Here is a 22,230-nt window from a genome sequence, read left to right as displayed (position 1 = left end):
AAACATGGTAATAGAGTTTTTAGCATTTTGCGAACTTTTGAGAGTCAAAATTCATCTCAAAATCACACATTTGGGCAGCCCCGGTGCTCAGCGGTTTAGCGCCGCCTTCAGCCCAGGACGTGATCCTCGAGACCTGGGATCGAGTCCCACATTGGGCTCCCTGCATGGAGCCTGCTTTTCCCTCTGCCTCTCTCTCTCTCTCTCTCTCTCTCTCTCTCTCTGTCTCTCATGAATAAACAAATAAAATCTTTTTTTAAAAATAAAATCTTTAAAAAAAATCACACGTTTGGAAATTGTAACATTTCTGCTGGATCACAAACAGCCCACTAGCCTTTGGGTCTACAAACTTTCTGCCTCTTCTAAGGCAGAATGGTCTTCACAAATGCAAATCTGACCAGGTCGCCTATAGAATAAAATTATTTTTTCCTATTTAAGTGTCTTTCCTTGACTCTAGAGGGAGATGGGAATGCGACATTTTAATAATAATGATTTATTGAGGACCTGTCTTACTATGTTAAACATTATCTCATTGAGGGGTGCCTGGTTGGCTCAGTCTGTAGAGCAGAGGACTCTTGATCTCAGGGTAGGAGTTCTAGCCCCACCTTGGGTGTAGAGACTATTTAAATAAATGAACTTTAAAAAATTATCTCATTGAATCGGTACAAGCCCCTTATTAGATGGGTATCACCTTCAACTTACAGATGAAGAAACCAAGGCTTCGAATGGTTGCACACGTGCACTCCCAGGTAAAAAGTGCCTCCAAATCCAGAGCTTGCAACGACCACTACACGCTCCCCCTAGCCTCTGGGCAATAGGGTTAGAACTGCAACTCCCGTGAGGCAGTGCGGCAGCCTCGCGAGAGTTGGCTTAAATGCGGCGGCGGGAAGGCGGCGGCCGAGGCAGCTTCAGCGCTTGGAAGGCGGACTGCTGAGGCGATGGCGGATACCTACAACAGCGACAGCGAGCCTACGACGCGCACGCTTTTGCGGCGCGTGCTGGATACTGCGGACACGCGCACCCCACGGCGACGCCGAAGTGCTCGAATTGGGTATGTGACAGCGCTGCCGAGGGGGTCAGGTCTCAGCGGGATCCAGTACTGACCCTATTTGGAGAGGGAAACTGAGTCTCGCAGAGCCGCAGGGCCCAGGGTTCTGAGAACTGACTCCACCTTCTACCGGGCTCCGGTCAGTTAGTTGTGCCCCCATCCCTGGGAATCCAGACTGCCAGGTCTCGGGACCACAGAGGTCAACTCTGCTCACGTCTTTGCGTTTCTGCTTCAGGTGGTGCAGGATGGGCGCTCAGAATCTGGCCTGTCCTGTTCTCTGGGCCACACCTCCCCCAACACCGGCCCAAAGTGTATCCAGGCATCTACCCTGAACTGCCGCCTCTGTGGTGCCCACCTTTTCCCCGCACATGCAGTCAGTCCCCTTTCCCTGTAGCTCTCAGCTGGAAGTTGGGAAGGGCGCTAGAGCGCACAGCCTGGGCAGATTCGGGAGGCAGAAACTAGAAAGATGCTTTGCTCGGGAGCAGGGACTTTGGCCTGACCTGGTGGCAGTGGCAGTGGATGAGGGCTGTGGTGAGCTCACGGCCCAGAGGGTGTGGCGTCTGCTAGACTGGGGCAGCAGTTTTGCAGGCACTGGGAAGCTACTCACAGTAGGTTTTAGATCTGTAAGTGATGAGATGGGAGCCGTGCCTTGGGAATCTGAGAGGGACTGGAATGGAGAGACTAGGGCTGGAGTGACCTATGTAGAAGCTGCTGTCAAACACTGACAAGTACTTGAAAGGTTTCAAAATACTCAAATATCCTTCTTGGATTGTTAATTTTCATGTCAGGAATGAATACTTTTCCAATTGCTCCTCTTGTCTGTGTGGATAACCTCTGCCTCTAACAGAGTCAGGTCTGTAAAGCCTTCCTTAGCCCCTCCCTCTGGCTGGATCATTATGATCCCTCTTTTTCCCATATCCCTCAGGCTCCTCTATCCACAAGCTGTTGATAGAGCTGGGAACAAAGGCTAAAGGGAGGGGCAAGTGGTTTCTGGGTCCCTGGCTTTGAGGGAAAAGGGCTTCAGGCCAGGATCCCTGATGAAGGCATATCTCTGCATCCTCTAGTTCCCTCTCCCTACTTAATTCTCAGAGCTATTGGTGTTTACACAGTGTCCAGAAAGCCCGACTTGAAATGCCGCTGAGTAGCCCCACAAAGATGAATGTGAGCCGGCGTTCCCAAAGAGCCAGGGTAAGTCCCCAGGCCACTGACCACTACAGGGCTCTTGCTGCCTTCAGGGGGCTCTGAGATCTGACTCTGCCCTGAGGAAATCTCAAGGCAAAGCCACAGACTGATTACTTGGTGCTTTCATCCAAAGTCTATTGACAGATTGGCCCGTGTTCAAACCAGTGGGCATCTGGATGAACAGACACCCCGGACTCTGCTGAAGAACATCCTTCTAACTGGTGAGTGAACACTAGCTTGCTGATCAGGGTTAGATACCAGTCCCTTGGCATCCTTCATTCAGGGCAGCCTGTCCTACCAACCCTACCCTCTCTTTGCTGTTCTGCAGCCCCAGAATCTTCCATCATGATGCCAGAGCCTGTGGTGAAGCCAGTACCGACGCCGCAGGTGGTCCAGTCCTCTAGACGGAAAAGCAGTCAGGGCAGGTGCACAGTGAATTCTTCCCTTGCGCTGGGCTGTTGGGCAGCTCTAATCAGGGAGTCTCTTGAGGGCCCCAGAAGCCAGGATTGGGCTTCCTGGCCTGTCTGAGATAATTTCCATCCTTGTAGCCTGGAGCTGCAACTTCCTGAACTTGAGCCACCCACAACCCTGGCTCTAGGTCTGCTGGCTCCTGGTAGGAGGAAGCAGAGGCTGAGATTGTCAGCGTTTCAGCAAGGAGTGGACCAGGGGCTGCCTCTCTCCCAAGGTAAGACCCTGGACAACACCTTTGGCTATCCTCTCTTGCTCTCTGGAGAAGCTGAGGAGGCCTGAGAGAGGGCTCTCAGGAGCTTCGTAACTCATCATGGTTTCTTTTTAAATTCTCTTGCAGAGCCTCATGGGAATGCCAATGCCTCCTCCCTTACCAGGTGCTGTTGCCTATTCTAGGGGTTGGTGGAACGGCTTGGACAGGGAGGTATTAATTGGGTTGGAATCTGGCCATACTGGTCCCTGCCAGTTTTAGCTTCACGGTATCATTGCTGTGTTCTAAGAGATGAGAGCCACAGGGCAGATGGGGAGTTCTGAAAATTGGGCCTCAGATACCTGACTTTCCTTTGTGCCTCCTCCCTCCCACCAGCTCCCTCAATTTGACCTTTGCCACACCTCTCCAGCCACAGTCAGTGCAGAGGCCTGGTTTGGCTCGCAGACCTCCTACCCGCCGAGCTGTAGATGTGGGTGCATTTTTGCAGGATCTGCGAGATACTTCCTTGGTTTCTCCAGGTAAGGTTGAGATTTCCCTCTCCCACCCCCGTAGGAAGTGCTGCTGAGTCCAGGATTACTCCTCTCTCTGTCAAGGACAGTGAGCCAGCTTGGCCAGTAGGTCTATGAGGAGTTTCTGCTTTCTTTCTCCAAGGTGCCTCTTGTCGTAATGGGGCCCCAGTCTTGATCCCAGTATCTTCTAGGATTCCATATTCTTGAAAAAGTTCAGGGCCGAGGGAAAGAAAGGTGTGGTGTGGTGACTGGAGCTTCTTGGTAGATTGATGAGGGTCAGGTTTCAGGATCAGCTGGCCAGTCAGAACTGACCAGGCAGCCTGATTCCAGAAGACAAATCAAGTTCACTAGAGTAAGAGGAGGCTTCCTAGCAGAGGGAGCAGAGTGAGAAGTGTGGAGGCATAGGTAAGCAGTTTTGGTGGGACAAGCTGTAGAGGGTGGGAATGCTAGGCTAAGAAGCAGGAAGGTAAGCAAAGAGAGCTGTGGAAGGTTGATAAGGCTGGAGAACAGAGGGTCAACTGGTGTTTGATCTCCAGGTGACAGCCTGAGAACCCCTGTTGCTACCCTGCCAACGGATACCGTGTTGGAGGACACTCAGCCCTTCTCTCAGCCCTTGGTTGGCCGTTCCCCCAGTGTATACCACTCCCTGCCCTGTCTCTCTCATACTGAGGCTGAAGATGCTGAGAGAGCTGTCAGTCACAGGACACAGAGCAGTGGACCTAAGTTGCAGAACTACAGTGAGTATGTGGAGCATGTGGCCTGGAGCTAAGCCTTGGATGAGAGTTGACACTGGTGCTTTTCCCTTCTCAGTCCTGTATGTGTGCCCCGCAGAGCTCCCTGGTTGTTGGTTCCTCTTACGTGTTAGAGCAGGGTCAGTTTTGGGCCAGGATACTCTAAATAAGTACCTTGGTCTGCTTCTGGACACTTCTCCTCAGTGAGCTAGACTGGGTCTTACTATACCCTCTCTTTATCCTTCTCAGAGCTACAGCCTTGTCCTACTGCTTTTCTAACCTATGTTCTTTTTTTTTTTTTTTTTTTAATTTTTATTTATGATAGTCACACACAGAGAGAGAGAGGCAGAGACATAGGCAGAGGGAGAAGCAGGCTCCATGCACCGGGAGCCCGACGTGGGATTCGATCCCGGGTCTCCAGGATCGCGCCCTGGGCCAAAGGCAGGCGCTAAACCGCTGCGCCACCCAGGGATCCCTAACCTATGTTCTCTCCCTTGATTCAGACCCTGGAAAACAAGCCCAACTTCTGGCAAGAAAGGCAAAGAATGTTGATGCCATTGCTATGAGCTTCCCAAACAAGAGCAGTGCAATCTCTGGAGAAGATGGAGTAGACCTTTTACAGGATGGAATTGATGAGGAGGCAGAGGAAAGGATGGAGGAAAATTTGAGTGTGAGCGAAGTAATGGACACAACAGGAACACAAGGATCTGTCAGGACAGAAAATTCTAAGGGATATAGAGAAATGACAGAAGCTGTTGAGACTAATGAGCCAAAAGGATCTTCAGAAGATGAGGATATCTCTGATAGAAGAGGTAAAGGGCCCAGTGCAGGGAAGAGGGAGTAAATGGGTAACAACTGTGTTCAGTCCCTAATCTGAGGAGTTATACCTCTGGGTTATGTTTCTGGGCATAAGTTATGTTGAGTTGGGGAGATTCTGAGGGGCCCATTGCTTGGCTGGCTAGAGCTAGATGTGGCCCTTGAGGAATAGGACAAGGAAGCTGTGGGCCTTGACAATTGGGTGAGATAGTCAAGGCTGAGACCCCTGTAATCCTGCTCTTTCTCTACAGCAAGTCCAGAGTTGGCTTCCAACACCACTCAGTCTCCTCAGGCCAGGCGACCTCAGTTTCTTGAGCCAGCCCCACCGTCTAGCACTGCAGTGTAAGTCTCATGACCTTGTTCTGCATGGGCCTCTCAGGAAGGGGGCAGGCTTCAGACCTTGGCATTGAGCACCAAAGGGTTATTCCCCTTCCCATTGGAATGCAGATGATCACTCAAGAGATCACCCTTAGACAGGCTGGGTGGGGCTCACTGAGTACATGTGTCATCCTGGTGCTTGCTTCCAGGTTCTTAGAGGAACCTAGTAGGGGGAAGTGCCTTAGTCAGTATGTAGTCAGAGAAGGCTTCCTAGAGACTTTAGCAGAATTGAATAGGTAGCAACAGGCAGAGGGGAAATGTCCATGTGGAAGACTGAGGGTCAAGGGCCTGAGAAAGTATCAGTTTATGTAATGAGTCTAGACTGCGACATTGGGTCCAGACTAGAGGATCAGGGCCCCAGGGAAAGATCAGGCCTCTATGTGGCCCCCTGTCCCCACCACGGCCCGGCAGAGAGTTAGAGCTCTTGGTCCAGGATAGCTAAGGAGCATATGGGCCCTAGTCTGGCTGGAGCCAATAAGACTTGTTTTTGATTAGGGGCCTCTTCGGGCAGCATTTTAGCTAACTATCCACTCTTGCCCCCAGCTTATCTTCAGAGCCTCTGTCGACCAGGCTTCCTCCCAGAGCCCGAGCCCCTGGCTCCAGACCCCGTCAAGATCCCCACAAGACTGGACTGAGCCACTATGTGAAATTCTTTAGCTTCTGTGCTAAGATGCCCATGGAGAAGAAGGCTGTTGAGATGGTGGAGAAATGGTGAGTCCTGAACATTCAGGGTAGGGAGAGGAGCCCCTCAGATCGACAATACTGTTTAGTCTGTCCTACCCCAACCCTTTTGGCAGCCTGGACAGGTATTTCCAGCATCTTTGTGACGACCTGGAGGCATTTGCTGCTCATGCTGGCCGTAAGACTGTGAGGCCAGAGGACCTAGAACTGCTGATGCGACGGTAAGTGGGCAGAAGCAGGGAGGTGCTGGGTATGGGAGGCTGCTACTGATTCTGTCTCTATCTTCCTCTGCTGCAGGCAGGGCCTGGTCAACGACCAAGTCTCTCTGCGTGTGCTTGTGGAGCGGCACCTGCCCCTGGAGTACCGGCAGCTGCTCATCCCTTGTGCATTCAGTGGCAACTCTGTCTTCCCTGCCCAGTAGTGGCCAGGCTTCAACACCTGCCCAGTCCTTGCCTAGGGGACTGCCCCACACATTCTTCCAGTTTTCTTCCCCAGTTCCCCAGCATCAATAAAGTGTCACAAACAGAATGTTCCATGTTTTGGTGTATATCCTGGGGCCAGCCAGGCCAGGACCAACCCTCTCCCTCCCCTCAATTCCCAGGATAACCTGGAGAATAGGTTCAGTCAAATAATTTTATACTAAAAGTAGAGGTTAGCAGCACTGGAACACTCAGGCAGCCCACAGTGTCCCTAGCTTGCAGGCTCTGGCTCTCGAGACCCCATGCGCCTGATGTCAATCATCTGAAGCCGTTGCAGGGCAATCTTGAGCTGTACCACAATGCTTTCTTCCTTCTCTTCACCCTCCTCAGGCAGTTCTGTCATGGGGAGCTGGAAGGCCTGGATCAAGTAGCTATTTAGGGTCTGCTTTTCCAGGCTGGGATCAATGCTTATCAGGGCTTCACGTATCTGAGGTAGGGTTACCTCATTATGGCTACCCAACAAAGAAAGAAAGATAGGCCTTGATCCCTCCTTTCTGCACTCCAGACCCCAAGGTGCCACCTGCTGAGCTTGAGCAGTATATAGGGCCCAGCAGCAAGCTCAGTGCACAAGGAGACACAAGGCCTTGAGATGCCACCCTGTGGCATCGAGATTTGCCTATGGCTAAGTGGGCCAAAGGGCCTCAGGAATTACTCACAGTTCCATGCCCAGCTCCTGCTTTAGCTCCCGTAAGTACTCATCCTTTTCGTCTACATACTGTTCCCACAGCTTTTGCACAAAGGGCGTACTCTGGCCTTCTTCATCCTAGGAGGGGCCATAAGGCAAGGTGAAAACACGTTTGGGGTCCAGCAGAGGCTAGAGCAGGGCTGGGCAAGTTCCTGGACAACCCCCCGCCACCCCCACCCCCCACCTCTGTAAATAATGAGCGGTAGTTGAGCAAGTCTGCATTGCTGCTGTTGGGATGCCAGCCTCCTGCCTCCATCAACTCCTGAATTTTCTCTTCCTTCTTGAAGGGGAAGGTGCTCTTGAGGACAGTGCTGTGGGGAGATACAAGGGCCAACAGGCCTAGCTGTGGCCTGCTCATGCATCTTCCTGTATCCCTCTGCCAGCCCCACTAGTGCTCAGAAAGGACAAGTGTTGAGGCTGTGACCCCTTCCTACCAAGCTCCCCTTACCCCTGCGTATCAGGGAGGCTGGCCAGAGGAAATGTTGGACGGGAGTTTGGGATGGCTGGACCAGCCCCTCACCTTAAATGCTCCATGGTTATCAGCCCTTCATTCTGACTGTCAGCATTCGTCATCTCCTTCAGCAACTGTGCCACTGTCTCCTTCTGCTTGATGTATACATTCTCACTCCTCTACAGGAAAGGAAGCATTGGATAATTTGCTGCTTCCTGGAGTAGCAGGGATAGAGTTGGCTTATGCTGGGGACAAAAGATGGAGAGCCAGACCCAACCTTACCTTTCCCATCAAGACTGCATAAAACTGACTCATGACCTCATTAGAGCGGAACAGCTTGATATTTTCAAAAATGGTGTAAGCCCAGGCCATGGCTTCACCAGGTCCAAAGCGATGCTCCAGGAAATTGAAGAAGAAATCTGGGAATTTCTCTTTCTGCAGAGTGGAGATGACTGTTTGGGAAGCCTGCCCCATTATGGGTTGGCCCTTCTCCCTAGTACCTCAACAGAACCCCCTGGAGGACTCTGGAGGCCACACCAACCCAAAATGGCCCATGAGGTCTGACCTGCTCTTCAACAAGACGTTGCTTCCAGGCATCCTTGAGGAGGTTTACCACATCCTTCTTGGTTGGCTTCTTATTCTCCACAATGCCATCAAATCGAAGGAAAGGGGGGATGGCTTCCCCATAACCCTGGAAAGGAGAGTGTCCGCTCATCTCTGGGCCGGGCAGAGCCCCAGAGGGTTCCTCCAAAACCTCAAGTCTTATTAGCACAAGGCCTGGCTGTTCTGACTCTGGCCCCAAGCCTCCAGAGCCCAGGGACCCCTACCAGACCAGGAAAGAAATCTTTCTCCCGAAGCAGCCCCTCGCCAATCTCTTCCAGGAGCACATCCACCAGCTGGTCGCTGTTCTTGCCCTCAGCCAGCATTTGCCAGCGATCTGGGCCCCCAGCCACCACATCTGCAGGTGGAGAGAGGGTACTGGAATCCAAACCACATCCTTGAGCAGTCCCTGGGAGTACAATGACCATCATTACCTTCACACTTGCTCCAGTCAGGCCGTGGCGTAGAGGTGCGCTGGATTTCCTGGAGCTCAGAATGAAACTGATCCCGCTCCTTCAGTGTGGTCATGTGCAACTGCAGCAGTATCTCATGCTCCTTGCAGACCTCTTCATAGTCATCTCTCAGGCTGTCCAGCTGTGGACAAGGTGACTAATTCTTGCTGCCCACCTGTGTGATGTTGCCTGAACCTGCCTGCCCTGCCTGCTCACCAGTACCAGTACCTGCTCCTGCAGATCCTTGTTGGTCTTCTCCTGCATTTCAAAGTCCCTCCTGGGTACCACATCTCCAAAGTTAGCCTTCATGGTGTTGAGTTCCATCTGTGTGCGGGTCAGGTCTTGCCGGGTCATCTTCAGAGCCAGTGTTAACTTCACGGGGTCCTCCCCCCAGATGCCTGCCAGGGTACCCGCCAACTTGCAACACTCTACCTCTAGGATCTGCAGCCCAGGGCAATTTTAGAGTGTCCGTCAGGGCCTGGTCCCAGGTCCTTTTCTCCCTGATTAGAAAGCCCTAGGTCTTTCCCACAGCACTAACAGCTCAGAAGTTCGGGCTTAAATAGAGAACCCAGGACATGGAGTACCAGGCCTGTCCTGCTCCCAGGGAGTCTAGGCTGCCTTAGCAGCCAACAATTGTTTCCTACTTAAACGATGAGTCTATGATTCTCAGCCAAGCTCAAAAGATCCATAGACCCAGGCAGCAGCAGGAGCATCCCTGCTTTGTGAATAGGCATGGAATGAACAGACATTAGGAGAGTTCAATGAATGGGGATGAGTGGTGAGACTCCTCTTTAGCACCTCCTCCACATAGAGAAACCCCCCTCAGGCTTACCTGGGGACTGGGCTAGTGACATGTCCTCCCTCTGGTACCGTAGCTCATTCAGGTCTGCAATGAGGATCTTCCGGGCATCTCGCTCCGTGAGGTAGCGCAGGTACTCCTCAGCCAAATTCTTTCTCAGTTTGGATACCTGTTGGGAAGGTGGCTGTGTGGCCAGGGGCTGTATATAACTAACCATCAAAGGGGATGGGATGGGTGCTGAGTGGCCCCATCAGGGTCTGGGAACAGGAAAAGTGGAGGAAGGAGACAGACCATTCCTGAGAATCCAGCAAAGTATCAACGCTTCCTCCTGTGGAGAAAATTTGGCAGCCAAGAAGCAGGACTTCTGGCATTTGGGGCCACATGGAGCCAGTGCTAAGCCAAGAAGGAAGGGGCAGGGTGTGGAGGTAGCCTCTGGGGGGAGGTGGTGGCTCAGGATATCATTCCAGGTAGAAGGGTAGAGAGTTAGGGAGTCACCTCAGTGCCCAAGGCCTCAGATCACCCCTAGGGTGGGAGTAGCAGGAATTTAGGGAGTTGGTTACCATACTACTCCCATTCACCTCACTCTGCAATGAGATCTTCTCCTCATTCTTTTTGTCAATGAGTTTTAGTAAATTCATCTTCTCTTTCTTCAGCATGGTGATTTCATATCTCTCCTCAGCCCTCATGGCCAAGATCCTCTCGTTGCAGTCCTCATTCACAGTGACAAGCTTGGCCTTCAGGGGCTCCAGAGCCCGAATCTTCTCCCTCTGGTGAGCTAAGCAGGGACAGGTAGGAGAGTCCCTTTGGGACCACAGAGAACAAACAGCCAAGAGACACTGATCCTAAGGTCACAGCGAGTTGCTATGTCCCTTGCAAACTCCATGTCTGTGCATGCCTGTTCAAAACATGGCCCCTGCTTAAGGCCTTCCTGCATTTTCTTTTATACCAGAGACAGCAGTGCCTAGGTGGCTTCCATTGATTGTCTGCCTTCAGCTTGGGTCATGATCCCAGAGTACTGAGATTGAGTCTCATGTTGGGGGATGGGGGGGTCCCGGGGGAGGTCCCTGCTCAGCAGGGAGTCTGCTTCTCCCTCTGCTCCTCACCTCACTTGTGCTCTTGCTCTATCTCTCAAATAAAAAAAAATATTTTAAACAAACAAACAAACAAACAAACCAGAGACAGAGTCTGGATGAGTACTGGGGTTTCATCTATGCCCTTTCTCCCTATAGCTTTTATTTTTATTTTTTTTTATTTTTATTTATTTATGATAGAGAGAGAGAGAGAGAGAGAGAGAGAGAGAGAGACAGGCAGAGGGAGAAGCAGGCTCCATGCACCGGGAGCCTGACGTGGGACTCGATCCCGGGTCTCCAGGATCGCGCCCTGGGCCAAAGGCAGGTGCCAAACCGCTGCACCACCCAGGGATCCCCCCTCCCTATAGCTTTTAGTCCTGCAGTTGTACCATGCCCAGCACTCCTGAGCCTGGTTGGGGAGGCTCATCACTTCCCAGAGGTACTCACTCCCTCTTAGACTTTGTTCTCAATAGTGAAGTTGCTCTCTTTCCTACAGATACTGCCTTACCATGCTTGCCAAGGACTAGAGGTAGGTAGTCAGGTTCTCTATCACACACGACAGTGTAAGAAAAAGCTGAGCAAGGTTTGGTGACCTCAAGGCCCAGTTAGCAGCTGCCCCAGTACTTCTGCACAGCCCCAGAAGGTCAGAGTAGGATCCTCTCCACGCCTTCCAAACTGGATCCAGGCAGAGGCTGCAGTCTTACCCAGCATCACCTCATATGCATTCTTGATGGAGGATAGCAATGGCTTGTACGTTTTAAAGTCCTCTATGAAGAACTCAAAGATTTCTCTGTAAGGCTGGCAAGAAAAGGGGACCTGTCACCTTCTGGCCTATAGCTGCCACTCTTAAGCTTAGAAGTATTATAGCATGAAGCTGCCAGGTGACCCACATTCAAATAAATGCCTGGGTACTACCTGGGTCTCTCAATGCCAGGAAGCTAAGGGGCAGCTCTGTCCCTCTCAACTCTTCTCTGGAGGTCTCTCCTGGTACTATCTCTGAAGCCTGGAAGATGACCTGGATTGGGGCCATTCCACTCTGGCTCTCCAGTCTGCTAGCCTTCTCCAAGCACTGTTTCATTTGGCCTCTCACCAGCACCCCCTTGCTATCTCACAGACCTGGGGGAACAGGAGGAGATCAGAGGCTCTAGCCTTGTATTCTGACCAAGGAGAGTTATGATTTTCTGTCCCATTTGGACACAGAAGTTTTTGGAGGCAGCATTATGTCCTGGAATTAGAATAGGTTCTGGAATCAGCCCTGAGTTCATATCCTAGCCCCACCATTTCATAAATGCATGCCTTCTCTGAAGTTCTGCTTCCTTGTTGATGATGAGGTACCTTTAGCTTGTGAGATTGTATTCAAGGTCCCATTCAGGGCCTGACACACAGGTGATGCTCAGCAAATGCTTCTGTCAGTGATTAAGTCAGAAGTGAGGGATTCCCTGTCATCATTCCTGTTTGAGCAGGGATTTGGTGATTCCCTCCTTTAAATGTGCTAGAATCTGATCTACATCTAGATTTTCCTATGTGTCTGGGCTAAGTTCCTCGAGCTTGGGTCTGTCATCCCTGACCTGGTAAATACTGTATTTACTGCTTCTTGCTCAGTGGCCAGGATTTCAGGCCATTGGCTGATGTCCAACAACCCATGCTAGGCACTGAAGATCACAGAGCTGAAGGGACTGGAGATGGCATCCAGTCTACTACCTGACTCAGATGTGGAAACTCAGACCTAGGGAGAGTTTTGGTTTAATACTTGCAGCTTTGCCTGCTCACTGACTTTTTTATAGAACATGTTTCCCTTACCAGGAATGGGGACCTAAAAGAGCTGGGAGTGACTGGTTTCTCCTGAAGTCTGAAGTGCTCAGTCCTAGTGAGTAAGGTTTCTTCCCACCTGTCTTCCCACCCACTCCCCTCCACCCCCACCCCGCCCACAGTTATTCTGTGGCTCTGACCTGTAGCCTCAGCTCCTGGGTAGAATCTGTGCTCAGGTCCAGCAGGAGGAGCTCCTTGCGTAGGTAGTTCTCCAGCTGCTCCAGGTACCTCGGCTTAGTAGTGCCCAGAGGATGCTGTTGCCAGCTACTGCATGGGATGGGGGAATGAGAGGGATGGGTACTCCGTGGCCTCTTGCATCATTAGTCTGGGCCAGCACATGCCCCTGTGCTGTCTCTGGGTCCAATGCTGGGTCTGTACCAGCCCATGCACCATGAGGCTGACCCCAGCTTACCCTGCTCGCTTCCGGTAATCATATGAACAGGGCTTTCGATTATGTAGAATGGTCTGACCACTGGTGTGTGTGGGCCATGGGGACAGTTGGCCACCAATGGAGAACTGACAGGACTGCAGGAAGAGACAGGTGGGGTTACCATGGCAACACGGATCCCTTTCCTGATGCTCGTCCCCATCCTCCTCCCTCTACATTTTATTTTTTTTAATTTGAGAGAGAGATGGAGACAGCATGCATGCACAAGCATTGGGGGGAGCACAGGGAGAAAATTTTGGACAGACCCCCACTAGAGCATGGAGCCCACACATGGCTCAATCCCACAATCCCAAGATCATGACCTGAGCCAAAACCAAGAGCCTGACACTCCACCAACTGAGCCAGCCAGGCTCCCCTTCCCCATAATTCACAGAATTATGAATTCTTTTTTTTTAAAGATTTATTTATTTATTTATTTATTTATTCATAGAGACAGAGACAGGCAGAGGGAGGAGCAGGCTCCATGCAGAGAGCCTGACGTGAGACTCGATCCAGGGTCTCCAGGATCACGCCCTAGGCTGCAGGCGGCGCTAAACCGCTGTGCCACCGGGGCTGCCCAGAATTATGAATTCTTAATATGGTTCATAATTAAGATTATGGGCACTAGAGGTAGAGAGAGTTTAGATTAAAAAACCAGATACCCCTTCTTGGCTGTGTGACCACAGGCTTAGCAGTCTCTACATTTCTACATTCATAAAATGGGGATGGTTTTAGTTCCCACTGCACTGTATTGATGTGAGGATGCAGTGAGAAAACATGAAGTCGGTTTACACAGACTCAGACACCTTCTTGGAACTCAGTAAAGGTGAGCTGTTCTTCTCTTCTGGAGATATGTCAGTGAGTATTGCATATCTGTACTATGAAAACAGATATGAGTACCAATCTGTACCAGCCCCGCTGTACTGTTTGTGGGACTCAAACTGGGGAATCTGAGATCACACCCTGAGCCAAAGGCAGACATTCAACTGCTGAGCCACCCAGGTGTCCCAATTACTTTCCAACTTAAAAGAAAATTGGGGCCACCTGGCTGGCTGTCGGTGGAACATGCAACTCTCCATCTCAGCCCTGTGAGTTCAAGCCTCATGTTGGGTGTGGAGATTACTTCAAAGTAAAATTTTTAATAAAGAAAGAAAAGAAAAGAACATTGAATTAGAATTCAATGTTGAATCCAATATTAGAGCCCCCTCTGTGCCCCTTAACTATGTAGATGTTTAAGAATAAATTCCTTTTTTCTTGACCCATTAACTTCTTAGAATACAACGTTATAAAAATAATGTTGGGAGCGTCTGGCTGGCTCAGTCAGAGAAGCATGGGACTCTTGATATCAAGGTTGTAAGTTCAAGCTCCACGTTGGGTATAGAGATTACTAAAAATAAACAAACTTGGGATCCCTGGGTGGCGCAGCGGTTTGGCACCTGCCTTTGGCCCAGGGCGCGATCCTGGAGACCTGGGATGGAATCCCACATCGGGCTCCCGGTGCATGGAGTCTGCTTCTCCCTCTCCCTCTGCCTATGTCTCTGCCTCTCTCTCTCTCTCTCTCTCTGTGACTATCATAAATAATAAATAAAAATTTAAAAAAATATTAAAAATAAACAAACTTAAAAAAAAAGAATGTTAAGGGGATCCCTGGATGGCTCAGCGGTTTAGTGCCTGCCTTCGGCCCAGGGCGTGGTCCTGGAGTCCCGTGATCGAGTCCCGTGATGGAATCCCACATCGGGCTCCCTGCATGGAGCCTGCTTCTCTCTGCCTATGTCTCTGCCTCTCTCTGTGTGTGTCTCTCATGAATAAATAAATAAAATCTTAAAAAAAAAAAGAATGTTAAAATTATAGTTCATAATGTTTGGGACATGGTCAGAGCAGCACTCACAAAATACTTTTTTTAATTAAAACAAATTTTTTAAAGATTTTATGTATTCATTCATGAGAGGATCAGAGAGAGGCAGAGACACACAGGCAGAGGGAGAAGCAGGCTCCATGCAGAGAGCCCAATGCGAGACTTGATACTGAGACTCCAGGTTTACTCCCTGGTCCAAAGGCAGAGGCTCAAGCACTGAGACACCCAGGAATCCCTAAAAAATTTTTTAAATTATTGTATTTATTTATTGTATTTATTTATTGTATGTATGTATATATGTATTTATTTATTTATTTAAAGATTTTATTTATTTATTCATGAGAGACACAGAGAGAGAGAGGTAGAGACACAGGCAGAGGGAGAAGCAGGCTCCATGCAGGGAGCCCAATGTGGGACCTGATCCCAGGTCTCCAGGATCACACCCCAGGCTGATGGCGGCGCTAAACTGCTAAGCCACTGGGGCTGCCCTGTTTTTTATTTTTTAATTTTAAGATCAAGAGTCCGAATCTTGGGCACCTGGTGGCTCAGGAGTTGAGCATCTGCCTTTGGCTCAGATTGTGATCCTGGGGTCCTGGGATTGAGTCCTGAGTCCCGCATGAGGCTCTCCACAGGGAGCCTGCTTCTCCCTTTGCCTATGTGTCTCTCTGCTTCTCCCATGAATAAATAAATAAGATCTTTTTTAAAGATTTTTTTTTTTTTTTTTTTAAGAATCAGATGCTTAATAGACTGAGCCACCCAGGCAGCCCTTTATTTTTTTAAGTAATCTCTATCCTGAATGTGGGGCTTCAACCCAAGACCCGAGATGAAGAGTCATATGCCCTACCGACTGAGCCTGCCAGGTGCCCTGGTATTTATTTTAATTGCTTAAAATACTTATGCTGTTAGGAAAGAAAACCTTAAGCTTTCTTTCTGTTTGAAAAGAACTATCAGGGAGTGTGGGTGGCTGAGGCAGTAAAGCGCCAGACTCTTGATTTCATCTTAGGTCATGATCTCAGAGTGGTGGCTCCCAGCCCCCAGCCCGGCACCAGGCTCCACGCTCAACGCACTCACCTGACCCTCCCCCTTTCTCTGCTCCTCTCCCCACTTGTGCTGTCTCTCCCAAATTAAAAACAAACAAACAAACAAACCCACAAAATTATCAACATTTTTAAATAGAAAAAAAGACTAAATAGGAGTATAAATAGACAAACTGGAAATACAAGAAAAGTCAAAGTATTAAAAATCAAAGCCAGACAAAAATGTTTTTGAAATTTGTCAAAATTAATGTGCTTTTTTTTGGGGGGTATGTGATTTTTATAAACGTGTCAAGTAACCCTGAAAGATATCTGAGAAGCTGTCAAACAAGCACCTGACCCTAGTGAATTAATAAGTTTTTCAGACTTTCAAAAGTTCAGTCCTTGTATTTTCTCTGCCGTTTCCGTGGAGAAAAAAATGTGGTCACCCTATACTGATTCCTGGGCAAGTAAGGCAGAATTCTGGGTGTTGGTCATCATTACCAGGGGCCTCCGGCCCTGGATGGGAGCCAAGAGGGCTCCGGGGCGCTCCGAGCTCTCGGCTTCCCCCTGCAGGGGAGAGCAGGAAGGGCGGCCGCCGCGCGGGGCGGATGGCGGCGTGGGGGGGGGAACAGTGCTCCCTGGTGGCTAGGGAGGGCGGTGCTGCCGCTGCGCGAAGGAGCCTGGCCCCAGCTCAGCTGTGCTGGGAGGCAGCTACGCGGTGTGGGGAGCGTGTGCCCCAAATCATCCGGTCTTCTGGGGCTGTGGCTGCGCTTCATCTCCGTGAGCAGTCCACACTGACCCCTCTTCCCTCTCTCGAGTCCCCAAATTACCTATTCCAGACACACTAAGAAAATCACTACAGGGCAGCCCGCGTGGCTCAGCGGTTTAGCGCCGCCTTTAGCCCAAGATGTGACCTGGAGACCCAGGATCGAGTCCCGCGTCGGGTTCACCGCATGGAGCCTGCTTCTCCCTCTGCTTGTGTCTCTGCCTTTCTCTCTCTCTCATGAATGAATAAATAAATAAATAAAATCTTTTTTAAAAAAATCACTGCAGGGGATCCCTGGGTGGCGCGGTGGTTTGGCGCCTGCCTTTCTTTTCAGGGGCGTGATCCTGGAGACCCGGGATCGAATCCCACGTCGGGCTCCCGGTGCATGGAGCCTGCTTCTCCCTCTGCCTGTGTCTCTGCCTCTCTCTCTCTCTCTCTCTCTCTCTCTGTGACTATCATAAATAAATAAATAAATTTTTAAAAAATCACTACACAGCCTATAATACTATGCAGCTCCACTGTGACCTAGAGTTATGGTTTTTTTTTTTTTTTTTTTTTTTGGTGTTTGTTTTTTAAGTATTTTATTTTTTCATGAGAGACACAGAGACATAGGCAGAGGGAGAAACAGACTCCCTGCGGAGAGCCTGCTGTGGGACTTGATCCCAGGACCCCAGGATCATGACCTGAGCCAAAGGCAGATGCAACCACTAAGTCACCCAGGTGTTCCTGGAGTTATGTTTGCTAAACTGTGTTTTTTCAAAAAATTTTTTAATAAATGTGTTTTTTCATTTGATTCTGATAGTGGCTGTTTGCTAATTAATTACAATCCTATGATCATATCAACCAAAGCCCCAAAGTACCTAATGAGACAGCATTCATTTTTTAAAAGTAAGCTCTATTCCCAACCTGGGGCTTGAACTCACCACCCAGAGATCGAGTCACATGCTCTACCACTGAGCCAGCCAGGTACCCCAAGATAGAGACAGCATTCATTTTTATGTAAAAACTTAAAAGAACAGGAATGGAGGAAGGACATTTCCTGAGGCCAGTTGAGTCTCTATTTCCAACCCAGAGTCAGCAACATGAGGGGCGAACATCTCTTTAATCCTGCCTTCACATACCTACCTACAGCATTATGGAGCTCTTAACACATGCCCACCACTCAAGTACCTGGGCCATACAGAAAAAAATGATAGTCACAGCCCTGAGGGACCTTGGCAAGTCTGGTATGACCATCCCAGCACCTAGCACAATGCCTGCCATATGGCAGGCTGAATGAAAAAATGAGGTCTAATCCAGAATGCTGAGCTACAGGGGAAGGGTGTCCATGGACAGCAGCTGAGTCTTTCTCTACCATGAGAGATCTGGAAGGGCTTTTCAGATGAGGTGCAGCAAGTGTGCACACCCCTATCTCAGAGCCTGATGGGCCTGGCCTCTGTGAGCCACACTCCCCCAGCTGCGGAGAAGCTACTCTGGGAACCATGTTTCAGGTGGGTGGTGCTTTGGGGTTGCAGAGAGGGAGGCAGATAGGGTCTGAGAGCCGACATCTGGGTTTCCAACAAGACATTGCCACTAACCAGTGTCTTCCGTTTCTGAGAAAGCTTGCGATTCTGGATGTTCTTGGTTTCTGTGAGGAAGGAGTCATCTATGATCCCTCCTGAAGGCCGCATGTGTGTTCTGCACAGAAAAGGGGAAGACAGTGGTAAGTGACAGAGCCCTGAGTGGGGACAGCACCTCCACCCTTCCCAGATCTATATGACATGGCGTCTTCTCCCTGTAGAGCTAAGCTCTGGGTCTTCCCAGCACTGCCTGTAGTTTCCCAGAGATGCTGCCAACAAGCTCCTGGCCCTGGGCCCAAAACATTTTCCTACATTCCCAGAAACCTTCTCATGCTGAGAATCTCACCAATTCCTACAGTGACAGGAAAGCCTCACCATGAGCCCAGAAAACTGTGGGCTTATACTTTCATTCAGTGTTCAGATGAGTTTCATGTTTGTGACTGACACATTCTGGGGGTGTGATACCAAGGCAGGTGCTATAGAACAAGAAGCACAGGGCCTGGGGTCCAAGGGCTGGGGTGTCAGCTCCCATCCTATACTTAATGGCTGAAGGTCCTGGGGGCTGACATCTGGTGTTCCAACAGGGACCCCTAGGCAGGTCATTTAACCTCTCTCAGACATCCTAGTTTGCTCATAAGGAAATGGAGACGAGTCTTGCTTTTTTTCTGTTTTTCTTTCTTTTTTTTTTTCTTTTTAAGATTTTATTTATTTATTTGAGATAGAGAGAGAGTATGACCAGGGGGGAAGGGCAAAGAGAGAGGCAGAAACAGACAACCTGCTGAGCAGGGCGCCTGACATCCCAGGACTCTGAGATCATGACCTGAGCCAAAGGCAGACACTTAAACAACTGAGATACCCAGTGCCCCTCTACTTTATTTTTTTTAAGATTTTATTTTTAAGTAATATCTACACCCAATATGGGGTTCAAACTTATATTCCAAGATCAAGAGTCACATGTCCTACTGACTGAAGCAGCTGGGTATTCCCCTATATTTCTACCTTAAAGGTGGGGAAAACTCAAGTTACCTAACAGATCACAGGCAGTGGGTATAACAGGGGTATATCCTGGTATTGAGTGAACTCAAGCGCATTCCTGAGCTGAGTAACAACACTCTCAAGCCTGCTGTCTGGTTCTTGTAGATTCATTTTAACTCTAGATAAAATAATTAAACTGGCAAATAATCTCCTGATTTTTTTTTTAAGAGAGGGAGGGGAGAGGGACAGAGAGAATCTTAAGCAGGCTCTATGCCCAGCACAGAGCTGATGCAGGGTTCAATCCCACAACCCCAAGATCATAACCTGAACTGAAATCAAGAGTCAGATGCTCAACCTACTGAGCCTCCTGACTTTTGTAGGCTTTCTCTGTTGGGGCAACAGACCCTGAAGGATTAGAGTTTAGGTGGGATCAGGTTTTTGCATTGGTGATAAGAAGGGAGAAACTACGTTCATTAAACACTTACTGAATGCTTAGTATATGCAAGAGCTGTGATGAAAGCTTCACATATTCTGCCTAAATTTTCCCAACAATATATTTTTTAAAGATTTTATTTATTTATTCATGATAGTCACACAGAGAGAGAGAGAGAGGCAGAGACACAGGCAGAGGGAGAAGCAGGCTCCATGCAGGGAGCCCAACATGGGATTCGATTCCGGGTCTCCAGGATCGCGCCCCAGGCCAAAGGCAGGCGCCAAACCGCTGCGCCACCCAGGGATCCCTCCCAACAATATTTTTGAAGTGGGTTGTATCATCCCCATGTTTGAGATACAGAAGCAAAGGCCCTGAACTTAAGAGACTTCTTCTTTTTTTTTTTTAAGCTTTTATTTATTTATTCATGAGAGACAGAGAGAGAGAGAGGCAGAGACACAGGCAGAGGGACAAGCAGGCTCCTCGCAGGGAGCCTGATGTGAGACACGATCCTGGATCCCAGGACCACCACCTGGGCCGAAGGCAGGTGCCCAACTGCTGAGCCACCCAGGCATCCCGAGACTTCTGAATTCCCAAAGCTGGAAAGATATTTAGCCAAAATTTTTGTTTTAGTATGTACACTTGTGGCTTTACGAGCTAATAGAGCTTGTTGTCATCTTTTGGAGTGCCCAGAGACTGCAACCTGAATAGACAGCAATTCGACAATCATCTTTGCCATAAGCTAATGGGCGAAGAGGCAGTTTATCTCTGTGGCTAAGAGCGCAGGTTCAGGAGTCTCACGAGGCTGGGATCAAATCCTAGCTCTACCACTTTTTTTTTGTTAGCATTTTTAATAAATGATTTTATTTATTTATTCATGAGAGAAACACAGAGAAAGGCAGAGAGCTAGACAGACGGAGAAACAGGCTCCCCGCGCGGAACCCAACGTAGGACTGATCCCAAGACTCCAGGATCACGTCCCTAGCGGAAGGCAAACGCTCAACCACTGAGCTCCCCAGGAGTCCCCTTAGCTCTACCGCTTATAAACGTGTAAAACACATGATCTCTCCAGGCTTCTATTCATTCGTAAAACGGAAATATTACTACCTCATAGAGTTGTGAGGTTAAATGTGCCATATATAAAGTAGTTGGCACATAATATATGCTCAATACATGCAAGCTGTCTCTTACTAATGATAAAGTGCGCCAGCCCTTTTGCTAGCATCTAGTGTTCTCAGGGGGCTAAGTCAGTCCAGATTCCATTTCTGCACCACCGATCCTGAGGGGCTGAAGCCCTGGACCAATGGGCAGAGGCATTTCACTTTCTGGAAGTTCTCAAACCCTCCTCTCCGCCCTCAGTCGGGTCAGGGCCTACCTCGACGTAGTCGCGAAGCTGGAGCACCGCGGCTTGGGGGAGGCCATGACCCTCAGACAGTCGGGCAGCCAGCACCCGCGGCCCGGGAAGCTGCGGTAGTGTACAGCCCGTCGCTATGGCGACCAGGCCCCAGCATCCTAGCGGCGGGGGCGGAGTTGAGTCTGTGCCACGCCCACTCGGCCAGAGCCCACAAGCTGGGAGCAAAGCCAATAAGCAAAGGTGGCCTCGGACCCGGGGACAGGGTCCCCTCAGTCAGTTACTACCAGTGATTTGACCCTGGCTATCGGAACTGAGGCGGGGGGATAAACAGAGGCCATGGGGGCGGGCGGTGAACTGAGGACCCGGAGCCGCGTCGCCAGCGGGAATTGTAGTTTTTGGTTTCCCAAAGTCTCCGCTGAACAGGCTTATGACTGAGCAAATTTGTACTACATCTCCCAAAGTTCCTTACGAGCACTGGTTGTCCCGCCTCTGGAGAGCTCTGCATTGTGGGATATATAGTCCGAAATGTGGCGAAGCGGGGCAGAGTCCAAAGAGAGGTGTAGGACTTGGACTCGGTTTCCCTGCGGCCTCGGTAGGCTCGCGGGCCATTGGCTGAGCGGGGAGATCTGGTCTCGCTCCTCCCCGCCCCCAGTGACACAATAGCAGCTCCCTCCAAGATGGCGGCGGCGACGGCGGACCCGGGAGCTGGGAGCCCGCAAGCTGGAGATTCCTCTGGCGGGGGCGCTGGGGGCGGGCTGCAGTCCCCGGGGGAGCAGGAGCTGAGCCGGCGCCTTCAGCGCCTGTACCCCGCGGTCAACCAGCATGAGACGCCGCTGCCGCGCTCCTGGAGCCCCAAGGACAAGTACAACTACATCGGCCTCTCCCAGGGCAACCTCCGCGTCCACTACAAAGGTATCGGCCAGTTTGGCCCTGGGGGTGGGGGGAAGACCGGAGCACCTGCCGGGCGGCTGTGCTGCCCGGCCCCTGTCCCATCACGTCCCTTCCCCGATTTGGGTGCCCCGGGTTAGGCCTTAGCCCCTGCGGGGTGTCCAAGGTGTTGAAGCTGACCAGGCCGAGGGTCGACTGCCTGGACTGCTGTGCCCCGAGACACCCGATGTCAGGAGGACTGCAACAGGTGTCCAAACCCAGTGCTAGGCTGGACCTTCCTCCTGAGGGCCTTGCTTATCCTGGGATAGCTCCAATTCCAGCTGGGCCTTTCATCACTGCTTAGTTTGGGGAGTGTCTGAAGAAAGGGGTGGTCACAACCCCTCCATTAGCCAGAGGCCCATGGGCTTGCTCACCTGCCAGATATCAGAGAGAGCTTGTGGTTCTTTACTCAAGTTGAGAGGGGTGATCTTCCAGAGCTGCCTCCCTCTCCCCTGATCTAGGTGGGCTCTCTGTGTTTTGGAGAGACTGCCAGCAGCGCTTGGGAATCTCTCACATTCATCCACATTGCCTGCACCCTGACTTAGTTTGTATGGG

General features: G+C 50.4%; 3 protein-coding genes across 19 annotated transcripts in view; 2 read left to right on the top strand and 1 right to left on the bottom strand.

Annotated features, from left to right (window-relative positions):
• The first annotated feature begins 861 nt into the window (after positions 1-861).
• CENPT (centromere protein T) lies at positions 862-6,549 on the top strand. 8 transcript variants are annotated; one of them, XM_077887690.1, is made up of 15 exons: positions 1,070-1,184; positions 1,281-1,418; positions 1,834-1,898; positions 2,155-2,233; positions 2,361-2,448; positions 2,556-2,652; positions 2,776-2,912; positions 3,036-3,072; positions 3,282-3,424; positions 3,952-4,152; positions 4,650-4,958; positions 5,214-5,304; positions 5,884-6,051; positions 6,138-6,242; positions 6,319-6,549. In XM_077887690.1, the coding sequence occupies exons 4-15, from the start codon at positions 2,177-2,179 to the stop codon at positions 6,440-6,442; spliced, it is 1,557 nt and encodes a 518-aa protein (XP_077743816.1). In that variant the 5' UTR covers positions 1,070-1,184; positions 1,281-1,418; positions 1,834-1,898; positions 2,155-2,176; the 3' UTR covers positions 6,443-6,549. The 8 variants fall into 8 exon arrangements, with proteins under 8 accessions (XP_077743851.1, XP_077743803.1, XP_077743846.1 ...); XM_077887703.1 differs by lacking the exons at positions 1,070-1,184; positions 1,281-1,418 and adding an exon at positions 995-1,048; XM_077887685.1 differs by lacking the exon at positions 1,834-1,898 and having other exon boundaries at positions 1,069-1,184.
• Positions 6,547-21,391, bottom strand: TSNAXIP1 (translin associated factor X interacting protein 1). 9 transcript variants are annotated; one of them, XM_077887546.1, is made up of 16 exons: positions 21,218-21,391; positions 18,008-18,107; positions 12,779-12,891; positions 12,507-12,633; positions 11,262-11,355; positions 10,066-10,262; positions 9,521-9,656; positions 8,917-9,086; positions 8,671-8,830; positions 8,464-8,594; positions 8,202-8,327; positions 7,919-8,071; positions 7,706-7,815; positions 7,370-7,496; positions 7,157-7,263; positions 6,547-6,952 (listed from the first exon to the last, which is right to left on the bottom strand). In XM_077887546.1, exons 1-16 carry the CDS (start codon positions 21,355-21,357, stop codon positions 6,712-6,714), a joined length of 2,232 nt encoding a protein of 743 aa, XP_077743672.1. In that variant the 5' UTR covers positions 21,358-21,391; the 3' UTR covers positions 6,547-6,711. The 9 variants fall into 9 exon arrangements, with proteins under 9 accessions (XP_077743672.1, XP_077743680.1, XP_077743691.1 ...); XM_077887554.1 differs by lacking the exon at positions 21,218-21,391 and adding an exon at positions 20,770-21,103; XM_077887565.1 differs by lacking the exon at positions 12,779-12,891 and having other exon boundaries at positions 21,218-21,356.
• RANBP10 (RAN binding protein 10) overlaps positions 20,950-22,230 on the top strand; it is a 74,619-nt gene continuing 73,338 nt past the window's right edge. Inside the window, exon 1 of one of the 2 annotated variants that reach the window (XM_077887655.1) lies at positions 20,950-21,660. In XM_077887655.1, coding sequence (XP_077743781.1) covers positions 21,426-21,660 — 235 coding nt within the window. In that variant the 5' untranslated portion in view covers positions 20,950-21,425. The remainder of the gene's footprint in view (positions 21,661-22,230) is intronic. The other variant, XM_077887647.1, reaches the window with a different exon arrangement.

Source organism: Canis aureus, chromosome 3 (assembly GCF_053574225.1).
Source record: "Canis aureus isolate CA01 chromosome 3, VMU_Caureus_v.1.0, whole genome shotgun sequence".
Taxonomy (NCBI): domain Eukaryota; kingdom Metazoa; phylum Chordata; class Mammalia; order Carnivora; family Canidae; genus Canis; species Canis aureus.
This window is presented reverse-complemented; position numbering and strand designations above follow the sequence as displayed.